Source organism: Typopeltis vanoorti, chromosome 4 (assembly GCF_054136105.1).
Source record: "Typopeltis vanoorti isolate ZY-2024b chromosome 4, IOZ_Tvanoo_1.0, whole genome shotgun sequence".
Lineage (NCBI taxonomy): Eukaryota > Metazoa > Arthropoda > Arachnida > Uropygi > Thelyphonidae > Typopeltis > Typopeltis vanoorti.
Window position 1 is genome coordinate 155906995 of NC_143552.1, and position 13966 is coordinate 155920960.

At 35.5% G+C, this 13966-nt stretch overlaps 1 protein-coding gene across 5 annotated transcripts in view; it reads right to left on the minus strand.

The window, feature by feature from the left end:
- LOC150107782 (eukaryotic translation initiation factor 4 gamma 3-like) overlaps positions 1–13966 on the minus strand; it is a 949069-nt gene that overhangs the window by 132752 nt on the left and 802351 nt on the right. For all 5 annotated transcript variants that reach the window (XM_090392049.1, XM_090392050.1, XM_090392046.1 and 2 more), the window contains exon 24: positions 6269–6489. In XM_090392049.1, coding sequence (XP_090248175.1) covers positions 6269–6489 — 221 coding nt within the window. The remainder of the gene's footprint in view (positions 1–6268; positions 6490–13966) is intronic.

Here is a 13966-nt window from a genome sequence, read left to right on the forward strand (position 1 = left end):
CTTACAAGCCCTTATCTTTCTCTAAGAGCACAAGCTGACTTATTTGCCAAGAACTTTCGATATACCTTCTTCTTTTTCTTCAATTTCCTGTGTCCCCCATGGAATTCTGATTTTTCTATTCATGCAGACAACCTCACTACATACCTCAATGGCTGAATTAATTAATGTTTTTTTAGGGCTTGCCATTGAATCTCTAAGGTTTGGCTCTTGTTCTCAAACTCTTTCATTCTTTCTTGAATAATGTTTGTGTATTTTAGCCTACAGTTTATATCTGAGAGCTACTCAACTTTTATTTGCAAGAAAGTTTTAAAAAACTTTCTTACATTTTCCTAGTTTAATGGTCTTATTTTTGCATCATTAGAAACACTATTCTCTTACCACATGTTCTCAGCACAATCAAGTTTTGTTCCAAATATTTTTGTCATCCTCACCCTCTAAAAATATACAATCAGACATGTCTTTTAAAGTATTTTTTAGTATTCATGAAAATTTTATATTAGTCTTTTAACTTAGCCTCTGGATGGAGATAAAGGGTAGCCCCATTACCCACTAAGATGTGCTATTTTATGATTATGACACTCACTAGTTCAATAATCTCTTTTGTATCTCTCACCAGCATTCAGCAGTTATTCTTTCACATTCATTCTTTCTTTTACTTCTAACATAATGACAGATTCCTGGAGTTGTCTTAAACGTGTACAGTCAGTCTCCTTTCATACTCAGACTTAGCATTCCTTACAATACTTGTAACTCTTCTAGCCTGCAACTTATAATTTTCATAGCTAGAATCTTGTGCTTAATAAGACCACACATCCATTTCACTCTGAGCCTACTTATTCTTTTAATTCGAAGGACACATTTCACTATTGCACCATTAAGTATTTTTTTTACATTCTTCCAATTCACTACATTTAGATATCCTTCCCACCAAGCAATTGATACCTGTGGACCAAACACAGTACAGGAAAACCTCGCTTAACATGAATTGGATATGTGCGATAATCAGTTAGCAAGACTGAGTGGAACGATATTATTTCCAACTTTAAGCGAGTGATTAATCAGTTAATTTTTTTATGTTAAGGGAAATTTTTTGTCAGCTTTTCCGCTTGCCAATCTGCAGAGAGCAGAAAAGCTAGAAGTCATTAGTGAAAGAGGCACTAGTAATACAATGATTGTGTGAGATCTAGGATAAAGCGAGTCTACAGTTCAGATTATATTAAATAAGAGCAAAGAATACAAAGAACAAGGAAAAGTTACTACTGCTTCTTTAAGTATGCAGATCACTCGAAATAGAAGCCATTTAATGATCAAGATGGAGCATCTTCTATCACTCACTCTGGATTGAGGATTATAACCAAAAACTAATACCTCTTAGCACAAGGAGTATTCAGGCAAAAGCTTACCTCATTTAAAGAGACCAAATTTCAAGAGGAATGATTTCTTTGTGAAAGCTTTACTGCGAGTTTAGGATGGTTTGAGCATTAAAATCAAACTGGACTGCATAACATAAGAATAACTGTAGAATCTGCTAGTGGTGATAAAGATTCTGCAGCCAAGTTTCCCGAAGAATTGTAAAGCATAATTCAGGAGGGTGATTATGACGATCACAAATATTCACCATCAACAAAACTGGTCTCTTTTGGAAGTGTATGCCAACAAAAACTTTCCAAGCTTTGCATCATCTGCAAACAACTGAATATTTCCATCCAAATCTTCACCAATATCATTAATATACAAGTTAAACAGCAATGGCCCTAAAACAGACTCCTGAGGCACACCACTAGTAACTTTATTTTTCCTGAATATTGCTCCCCCATACACAACTTGATACCTATCAGATAGCCAGTCTCCAATTCAATGCACTAATCTAATATCCAACCCCATCCACTCCAGTTTGACTATCAACTCATCATGCAGTAATCTATCAAAAGTCTTTACAAAATCTAAGTATATTACTGTGTATCCTTCTTCTCTGTCCATGGAAGCAGTCATCTTATTGTAATAAGTAAGTAGATTACTAAAACATGACCTCCGTTTAGCAAATCCACACTCCCATCAAAGATAATACCATTGTTGTCAACCCAATTCTGGATCCTAGTTCTCACTATCCTCAGCGACCCTACTTAAGTGGGAAAAGATGCAGAAGAAGTTCTCACAAGCTTCTCCAACAACTTAACTACAACACCTGACACACAGATAGGCCTATAGTTTGATGCTTGAGTTCTATCACCTCCTTTATGAAGTGGCACAATCTTGCCCTCCTTCCACTCCTTAGGAATTTGACTGAGTACAAGACTCGTATTAAAAAAAATATGTCAAGGCCAGCGTCAACTCCTTGGCACATTCCTTCAGAATACGTGGTGATATATTATCAAGTCCCACAGCCTTATTTACATCTAGTTTGCTCAACGCCCCATACACTTCTTGCTCACTTACAGTCAGTCTCTCTTCCCCATCATCAACTGCTCTCAATCTCTCCATGAAGTCACATTCACAGGATTGAAAGACCTTCATGAATTGCTCATTAAGTATCTCCACCACACCTTCTGCAACAGCTGTCTTTATACCATTTTCTCCAAATTAATGTCATCCATCCATAATCATTCTTTCTTTTGCTGACTACATATCGAAAAAACTCCTTAGAATTCTTTTTGGCTTCATTAGCTAACTGCTGTTCATACCTCTCTTTATCTATCCTCACCAATCAAGTCACCCTCCTTGCCTGGTCTTTGTAGACCTCATGGAATTGGTTATTTCCACTTCTCTTATGCTGTCTCCATAATGCCCTTTTTTCTGTATCGCATGCTTAATCTCTTTATTCATCCATTTCACACCTACCTTATTCAACCTTCTCACCCTTGGAATACATTTAGACAATACATCTACTAGATAGTTTTTGAAAATCTCCAAGGCTGCATTGATCTCTTTTCCAGATAATTCCTCATTCCATGCTACACCTGCAAGCTGTCTCCTGAGCTCTTCATAATCACCCCCCTTGTAGTTCCACATATACCGTTTTCTTACAGAGGTCCTCACACTGCTGGCAACCACCCAGGTAATCACCTCATGGTCACTCTCACCAACTGGTGGATGATTTGACACTTCATTTATAATTACATCCTCTGATGAGATGACCAAATCCAAAACCCTCAATCCTCGTGTGCCCTCTGTTACATACTGTCTGAGGTAGTTATCCCTTCAGAAACTCGTTTTCTTTACTTCCAGTTGCTATCTCATCATTCCAGTCTATATTGCCATAATTAAAATCGCCCATAATGATCACTCTTTTCTTATTTGCTTGGCTAATTTGATTATACATTTCATAGTCACTACCATCCACATTTCCTGGTCTATAACAACATCCAACTAAGTATTTCATTCCGTTGACCTCTATCTCACACCACACTGCCTCAAAAAAAACCACTGGCACTATTTCCCTCTTGCATCTCTACTCTGTATGGACATTACTCTTTCTCTATCATCAATAGCACTCCCCCTCCTTTCCTCACGAAACACATCATATTCTTCCATCTCTATTCTTGTCAGGATGTCGTCCTCATCTAACAATGTCTCACTTATTCCAACAATTTTTGGGTGAACAGACTCAATTAGTGCAACCATTTCATCTGCCTTGTTTCTTACACTTCTAGCATTTGTATATAAACACAACTGCTCATTCCTGGATCTACAGCTAGTTCTACTGATAACACTCATTCGATGTGATCTCTCCATGCTCGACTGGGGTCATTTCCCTTTCTGTTTATTCATTTTAGAACCCTCTTCAATTCCAACTGTATTCTCTTGATCCCAGGTCATCCCATTCCTTTCCTGTCTACACATACTCTCACATCCTCTTAGAGCATCCACCTTTCTCACGCTGTGTACCCCTGTACACCCTGAGCCTCCCCATTTCCCTGTTCATCTTGCACACCCATTCTCTCATTTTCCATACTCATGACACTTATTTCCTCATTCTTAACCACCTCTTTAACTCTCCTGCTCTTCCATATCACTCCCCTCTTGATCTGATTCATTCTCTATACTCACTTCTCTACCTTCCAGCAAACAGTCTCTCCAAATGACTCACATCATAACCACTCAAACGCAGTCCATCGCTCTCATAGAGTTCACTTCATCCTTCAAACTTATTCCACACATCAACAAATTGTACTCCCCTCTCCTCACACATTTCAGCCAACAATTATTCATCATCTATATGAAGGAAAGAAGTATCAAACCGGATATCAAGATTGGAGATGTTGATCTCAGCTTTTTATTTTATGTAGATGATGTTATACTCCTAAATAAATCCAGGACAGGATTCCCTGACCAAATTGAATAACTGCTATAATAAACTTAGTATGAAAATCAGCATTAAAAAGATATCCACTGTAACCTAAATTGAGAACCTATAGAACACGTAAAATATTTTAGTTATTTAGGCACAATTTTTAGTGGAGAGGGAAATTATATTTAGAAACAGACAGCAGAATTATCAAAGCTGGTATGGTAGGAAGTCAACTGCATAAATTTATATGGAATAAAAGCGAGATTAGTCAAAACAATAAACTAGCTGTATACAAGACAGTGCTCAAACTAATTTTAACTTACAGATCTGAGAGTTGGGTTAGAAATAAAACTCTTAAGCAAAGACTTGAAACCACAGATAGGAGAGCCCTGAGAAAGATTAGGGGAACGAACAGATGGCACCAATGGCAGTATTATATTAAAAATGAGGATGTTAGGAAACAACTTGACATTGTTAGCAGAGCTAATCGCTGCTAACAATGTCCTTCTGATGAATGGGAGAGGAAAAGATTAGCTAAATAAGTGTTCTTTGCCAAAATGGCAGGAAAAAGATCCAGAAGAAGACCAGATGTTAGTGGATTGATATAGTAAAAAATGCTCTAGAAGACAGATATATAAGATCAGATTATATATAACAGGCTACTAATCTGTAGGAAAATTGTTGATAGGAAGTCAGTGATGATGTATCATTTCATTTAGAACTATCATAAGATCTTGTACACTCCCTGAAGGTATATGTCAGGAATTTTATGATGATGGTGTGGTTGATCTATCACGTGTGCACGTGTATATCCAAGGCATTGCTACAAGGAACCCACCCCTCCCTCATTTCATCTCTTCAGTGGAAATCATTAGATTCTGTATGATCATTCCATTGCACAGTGATGTGCCACACCTGTCCTTGTTAGGTGGTCCTGTTGTAGGTTTTAACTCTCTCAAGATTAGCCTCTCCAGACACATCACTCACCTCACTGAGGATCTACCCCTCCCTGTTTTTCCAGGAGTTTTATCTTCTATTACTGTTTTGAGAAGTCCATCCTTTCAATGTGTTCAATGTATTTCAACTTTCTTCTGTATCATTAAGGAGCCTTAAAGTTCTACCGATGTTTTCTAGCACCCACTCATTTTCCAGCCTTTCAGTGTACAGGTAACTCTCGTATAACATGGTACTTATACAATGCAGTTTCGCTATAACGCGGTCTACAAATTGTAGCAACCCTTGTTCAATGCAGTACTTATACAATGCAGTTTAGATATAACACCGTCTATAAATTGCAGTAATCCTTCATCTTTTCATATATTTTTCACCGCGTGACTTAAAAATCAAATTTCTTCATTAAATTTGTGTCTGCCCATATAGCGCATGTAGTTATAAGTAGAGAATTTTAGGGGAAATACCCTTTAGCACGCATGTACATCAACTGTTTACCGTGTAAAGTGTTAATTATTGTTGAACGTTGTCTTCGTTTTGTGCCAGGAAAATGCACTAAAAATCATAAGTGTGTTCACCTCAAGCTGAGCACTTTATTTTCTGGTGAGTTACATGCAATATGTAATGCTTTTTTTTTTATGTAAAAAAAGTTATTTCTATAATAATGGGCACTTAAAGGGCTTATGCGATATGGCTGAAAACGAAATTAGTGAATTAATTGATGAGAAAATGAATTTAAATGAGAAGGAACTGGTACAATTAATAGATGACGTTGAACTAAATGGCGGGGAAAGTTCTGCCAAAGATTCTGATTGTGATGAATCCGTTAAAAAATTCAGTTTAAAGAAATTAGCAGAAGGATTGGACTTGGCAAGAAAGTTAGGAAGCTATTAGGAGAGGGTTCTTAAGACAAATTCTAAAATAATTAAATAAATATTCTATATTTCATAAAATCAATTTCAAATACATTGTACCCGAAGAGGAAAGAATTTTATTTTTTTCAAAAGAGAACAGAAAAACAATCTTTACCAGTTTCTCTACCGTTGACTTCAGAAATTTCCTGAGATTCCACTGGCTTCCTAATTTCTTGGTGTTTTGGTTCTGCCACAACAGGACGCGTAATATCTTTAACAGCCTCTATCAACTGTTCTCTTTCCCTTGAATTTGTTTGAGAGGGTGTTTTTCTAATAGATGATGGAGGCAACTGACTACCCCTACCTCGACTTGACTCTCGGCTTGAAGCCGTTGACCTGAAAGCAGTTAAATATAAAAAATAGTGATTGTTCCATAACTAAAATAATCATGAGATAATTTCTTAAATTTGATTTGTTTATAAAATATTTCTAGTGTAGGAAGCATGAGTCATATAACTATCAATAGAAATACTTTATTGGAATACTAGTGACAATGTCAAAAGTATTGTATATGATTTTCTATACAATACTTTCGTAATTAATGTATGCATATCTTGATATTCATTTAGTTAGCTGTCTTAAAAACAAGCAATTTATTAATTATTTTTTTCTTATTTATTATCAGCAATTGTCAAGAATAAGTTTTTTTTCTTTTCCTTTTTTAATTAAAACATATAAGTACAAAAAATTGATTAAATAAAAAAATAAGCAAGTAAAATGAAAAGATAAGCTAAAACTATTTAAATGATGATACAAAGATATTTATTTAGCGTATGGCAATCTACATGCAGTTATAAAGGTACATAAGTCAAAATAAATATATAAAAAGTAAGTGACAAACAATTAGAATAAAACAAAGACACTTATACTTTCAACAAACAAACACTTATAGGTTAAGATAAAATTGTCTGATCCAGTCTATAACAGGCAGTGACGCCTCCAGGAAGTTGTTTCTTTGACCTGTGTATGCAAGAAGACTGCACTTGGTAAAAATGTGGTGGAATGATTGAGTCAGGTGCCCACAGTCATATTCCAGTGAGGGAATTTTTCCCCACTTGTACAGAGAGCTTGCACATCTTCCATGTCCAGTGCGAATCCTGTTCAGCGTTACCCATGTCTTTCTGCTCAGTTCCACATCCGGAATGTTGAGATGATGCCTATCAAACCAAGTTTGGAGTTGAGCATTCGTATTTATGCTCCACGTTCGTTTCCATTGTTCTTTGGTATTGTAGTTGGTCGTTCTCAGGTGTTTAGCTTCACAGAGAGGGGGTTTTCTTGGTTTCAGTCTGTTGAGCTGTAGCTCTAGTATGTCATTGTGTATAGGCAATTCAGTATTTCTGAGTATTTTATCATATTCACGTAGTAGAGCATCACGTCTTCGTAGGTTTGGTGGTGTTATGTTACTCAGCATTTGGAGCCAGTAAATAGAAGTTGTTTTTATGGATAAAAAGATAAATATGGACATAAGAAGAAAAAAATCAACACATAAAGAAAATTTATATCTGGAATGAAGTTTTCAGTATCTGTGTATCAAGAAATATTAAGTAAATTCTTGCTTTCTCGTTTCCATTATTATGGAATGGAGTTTAAGTTGTGATAGTATAGTATTTTACTGTGGGGGTATTCAATTCCCATCTATTCACAGGACAAAAGTTACAAAAGAATTTTTTTTTTTTTTTTTATGTTAACCAAACACACAAGGTCACATAAACCTAAAACACAAAGTGTTGGAGGGCGGGAAGCCTGTATGTGGATGGAAGTTCCAAAGAACAAAGAATAGGTGGAATGAAAGATGAGATTAGAGGTTGGTGCAGTGTGTTTGTAGTTGAACTGTTTAGTGAAGCAGTGTGCATGAAAATACCTATAAAAATGACATAATGAAGAAACTCTGTGAGAAAGCAATGGAGAGAGCCTGTGAAGGAAGGGTCATCAATTAAATAGCACCAAGCATTCTTAAGGAGATCCGTGGTATGCCCACCAAATGTCAGTATTGAGGCATAAAACAATTTAGAATAAAAAGGGCCAATTTTTTTTTGGAGAGTGAGAATACTATGGATGTGATTTTTCCATGTGATGCTTTTGTTCCAGGATAGACTAAATGTGAAAGTCATTCCAAGAAGAGAAAATTGATGGTGGCTAGAGATCAGCATATTATCAAACTAAAGTAAGGAAAAAAAAAGAAAGATTGTGTTTTAGCATTAAAATTCAGTGGACTTTCTTCACCATTTGAGAATGGTGGGATTACTTTTTAAGTTCTAGAACATTAAGAAGCTTGAAACATTTAGCATTACATGGTTTATTAAATGAAGATGTGTAACGAAGTATTTCTCTTGGAAAAATTATATATAGAATTTGAAGTCGGTGAGGAAAGGTTGTCAACGTATAGGAGGAAGAGTGTGGGATAAAGTACATACCCAAGAGGTATCCTGACAATGATAGAGAAATCTAATGAGACAAATCCCATCTCTTTCCACTGCAACTGACACACACACAGTGATTAACTAAAGAGGTAACTAATGAGTCAGTCATAGCACATAGTTACAAAATCTTTTAAGACAATCCCAATCAAATATCATGGAAATGTCAAGAGCGATCGTTTCTCTACTACTGTCATTCCACAGTAGATCTGCTGCGGCATGACAGTAGCAGAATTCATATTGATGATCACTAATTAATCGGGTCCACAGGTAATGAAGTATAACTGATTGTTAATAAACTCTTTATTATATTTGAAAGGATTGGGTGATGGCAATGAGATAACAGTGTGAGAGATAACTTTTATTTTCATTTGAGGAACATGCTGGATGAAGGCTTTCATGCTGTCAGATAGATGCTAAAAGAGAAGACAGCTTATACAGTCATCAAAAGATGAGAGAAAATTCTGAAGCACAAATTTTTAGCACTAATCGAAAGGACATGTACAATGGAATCATCTAGATGTGAGAGAAAGAATGGAAGCTCAGAAGGACAGGAGTTGCATCCAAACTTTAGAATGTGGCAATTCTAAAGTCTATTTTTGATTCGTTGATATTTTTTTTATGGAGGTTGTGGACTGCAGTATATACCTTTTAAAGTATACTGAGGTTCAAATCAGTAAATCAGAAAACTCGCATACCTTTAAGGTGTTGGAACGTACATTCTAGTTTCGAATCCGCCATTTTGTTGGAACGTAGTCTTATTAATAAAATCTATTAATTGCCAACTGATCACTAATACAAATATAGAGAAATTTATATTTACACTGCGCCACTCTATATTTAGATTAGTCTATATAGAATAGTAGAATCAATTTTCAATTAAATTAGCAGTCTCCTTACTCATTCAGGCCGAATTCAATAATTTTCATTTGAGGCTCCCGCTAGATTCGAATTATTTATGAACAGTGCAATAAAAAAGAATCAGGCAAACACAGTATTGAAATCAATAAAATAAAACATTTAATATAAGGTTATATAACAAATACATGAATTCCACTTTTAAAATAAGACATTACAATTAAGTTAGTACATCGGGTCAAATTATTCATATTAATTCAGTCTTCAAAATCCTCACATATAAGTTTCACAGTTTTCTCAATTACAAGATTCCTTACTCAGATTAATACAACAGAATTTATAGTTTAATTACTTTGCTCATACTTCTCAGTTATACTCCACACTTAACTCTCAGCTGGCACTTATCATATCATTAAACATGGCAGATATTATTTCAAGGCAATTATTTTTAACTTCTAACTTTGGCGATATGCCACAGTAAATGTTAGAATGAGTAAAATGGAACTATGACTCAAGTCTTCATACACAGAAACAAATAAAATATGACTGTTCTTACCGGAATTAATCTTCAGCACGTCAGATTTAATGTGAGCACATCTTCAAATTATATTTATTACACCTATGGAAAACATTTAAAAAGAATTCTTCAAGGTCATAACTAGATTATTATTTGTTGCGCTTCACAATTCTCGACGGCAACTATAGGGCAGATTGATATCCTTGTTTACTACTTCACAACAAATTAAGCTCCATACAATTCTTCCTAAAAGCAATATAGAAATAAATAATAACTCTAAACTAACTGGATCTATTCTGAATCCTTCATTAACCTTCCAATCCTTTAATTATCCAACTGCGGCACCTAATTCCTATTAATGCCACTGCTGACTTTACTTTCAGCTATCTATAAGTTTTCACTTCGTCTTAGCACACTTACTTTCACCCCCTTCTTATATCCTTCCTTTTTTCCGCTTCAAAAAACTCTCCCCTCTTTCTTTTCTCTAATATTACCACCCATATTTTTTCTTCTCTCCTCATTATTGAAGCTCACGGTCCATCCACGCGCGTTCCATTTTATTTCTCTCTCCATGGCAACGAACAAAAGCGTAAACATTCGCGTTAATGTTACATAAGCTATACTTTTACATTGAGTAATGAAAAACATTAATAAAATATATGTTACAGTATATATATATATATAAGGTACATTAAATTATATGCATATAATTTCTCATAATATTATTGAAGGAATAAAGTAAATAAGATAAATGATATTTATCACTGGGTCCTTCCAATAGTAAAATATACATTAAAATTATTTAATCAAATAATAGCTGATGAAATTCAAGAATAATACATGAAAAATAATTCTTAAGCAAGGGATTAACAAATAATTTTTAAACAAGTCATGCTTAATATATGATAGGTTATGTTAAATGTGAATGAAGAACAAAATATATATAAAAATTTCATTCACAGTTTAACAAAGGTACGAGTTTCTACCTAGGACTCTTTTTGTAAACTTATTGGAAAACCAAGGCTTGGATACTGATTAGGAGTTTTTGTGTGGAGTAAATGATAAATTTCATAATTCTAGCAAGGATTATTTCCATTATCTAATCAGTAGGAGTCTAGATTGGGAGAATGGAAAGAATAATCAGACAATGAAATAAAGAATGCTCTATAGAAAAGGAAACTCAGACAGGGTTATAGTTAGAAATGAGTTAATATTAGCAGTTTTTTTTAGAAGAAAGACTGAGTTCTTTCTCTAAATATGGTGCTGATATTAGCTCACTAAGGAAGGAAGGGTCCAGGTGTTATGTCCTGAATAAACTAAGAAATGTTTTAACATGAATTATTCAGGACACAACTTTAATTAAACATAGGCAGAGAATGTGGCATGTTGGCAATAGATTAGAAAGATAACTTTATGTATATAAATCAAAATTAAGAGTGAGAAATTGTACAAAATTGTATAAAAATGTTTGTAAGACCTAACCTGTAATGCATGTGGGTCAGATATAGAAATTAATTAAAGCTGTTAAATCTATTTAAGAACCCCATTTCATGTATTATAGAGTAGCAAAGCCTGTGAGCCAGAGTTCAAGGGTCACCTTTAACCGTCTGTGTTATGCATACCAAAAGGGGGGGGGGAGGTAGTTATAGGAAAGAGAAACCAAAGCACCTTCCAAGAAGAACACAACATGTGCATGTGCGATGTTATAGAGGGAGCTGGACGCCATGAAGTAAACCCACGTGACCACATTGGTGGGTATCGCGATAACCGAGAAAAGAACGAAAACAAAAAGGGCAAGCAAACCCCACTCGAGATTAGACCTCGGCGGGAACTCGAGGCTTTTTTTGGGTTCCTGATTCCTGACGACAGATGAACCAATGCCTTCCTAGCCATGGAAGGCATTGGTTCATCTGTCACAGCGTTTGAGAGAGGCCTAGCTACTTCCTGAGAGTAGGATAGCTGTGCGATGTTGTGCAACGGAGGAACCAAGCAGATGCTGTCCGTTCTGGCTATACTCCCGAGCCATATCCCCTTTCCCACCGAGGTTCTAACCGTATAGTTGATCAAAGGTGATCAGACGAAAAGCAAAGTGAAGAAGTCTTGACCAGACAAGGCAAGAAGAAAGACATAGCATCAATACAGAGATGGTAAAGTAGACTTTTGTATTGTGATTTCCAGTTAAGAAAGAGTGTGTAACCCTAAGAAAGTTTGTGAAGTGGACTAATTTTATGGAACTTTAAGAACTATCTGCAACTTGGCACAGGCCCATTTGTTCGAGAATTATCTGCCTAACAAGGACATGTTTATTCTGCAGGAATTAATAGTAAATGTGTAGAATGATATAACCAATGACCACGTGAATGTACAAGGTGTATTAGATGTTAATAAGATAATGTTAAGATATTTATAATGGTGGTCTATGCAAGTTTATTTATATGCTTTGTATATTAGTATTGAATCAAGGATCCTATTTGAGAATAATTCAGATTAATTAGTAATAATGCTTAGTTGTATGATTTTCTCTATTTTATTAAACATGTTTCTTAGTACCTACCTGACCTGTTGTTAATATATGAATTCAAACAGCTGCTCATAAAAATATTGACGAACAGCAGAAAGAACCCACGTGTATGATTAAACAAAGCGAGCCACGACTGCATGCAAGAAATTACTACTGAACATAGAATTTATTATAGTTTAATTATTGTGTATCATTCTGAGAGAGCCATCCTGGGTAAGAGCCCCATCTATCCTCAGTATTGGCTGGCGCAGTTATAATACAAATTTTGTCAATGCTTATCGGATGGACGCTTTTAGAATGATGTGTAAATGGTCACGTCCCACACAAGGACAAAGCCCTAAAACACTAAGTAACCTACACGTGGTTAAACTATAGAGAGGCCAATAGGACTGCTTATAAAAAAAGGGAGATTTAAAGAAAGAACGGAATTAGTGTAGTGTGTTTTAAAATTAGAAGATTATATACGAGAATAAGAGATAAGTTTAACAAGGATGTAATAAGAATAAGCAGCACATAAGAACAAAAATAAACACAAGTAGCGACATAACACAGGACACATAGTTTGTCTGGGCTAGATGTATCTAAAAATAACACTCATTATATTTTCATTATAATGAAAATATAATGAATTCATTTTCGCATTATATTTCCACTCATTATATTTTCACAAACAAAAGCTCAGTCAATAGGAAATCTCTCCAAGATTTGTTTTGTCACACTTTCAAGGTCACTAGTGGCATGCACAAAAACGGCTATTATCTCAGTTCAGATATGGATGCCACAGCAGAAGGTGCAGTGATTGCTTTGATAAGCTGAATTTAAATCATTTATGCGTGGTCAGTGGTGTGCACGACAGAAATGCTATGTGGATCCACCCACATCAAAATCCATTCTTCAGTGGGAATAAGACTAAAGGAGACAAGAAGTTTGGTTTCACAAACAGGGAAATACGCAAAAAAGCATGCGACTGATGAGACTGTAGATAGAGTGTGTGTGTCATTCTCTAGGAGTCCACATACGTCAATTAGACAGACTAGTAATGAACTGTAGATTCCTTGATCAATAGTTCACGATTGTTTACAAATATCTCCATTTGCATGCGTACAGACTTCAACTTTCAACCCCTTCAGCCAGATGAGAGTCCGATTTCACTGCTGAGATCATCAGCTGTATCGATGACAATCCCAATTATCTTGATCTGTTGTCATCCAGCAATGACTCAATCTTTTACATTTGTGGAAAAGTTAACAGACAAAGTTGTCGCATTTGGGATACTGAGAATCCTCACCAAGTGATCAAAAATGAAAGGGACATAGCAAAAGTCCATGTCTGGTTAGGAGTGTGCACAAAAATGACATCACTGGTCTGTTTTTTTTTCATAGAGCCCAGAGTGATGGGACACACACACCTTGACATGTGGCAGATCTTTGCTGTTCCACAGATTCCCCCAGGTTTCACGTTTCAGCAAGATGGTACTCCACCACACTTCCATTGAGATGT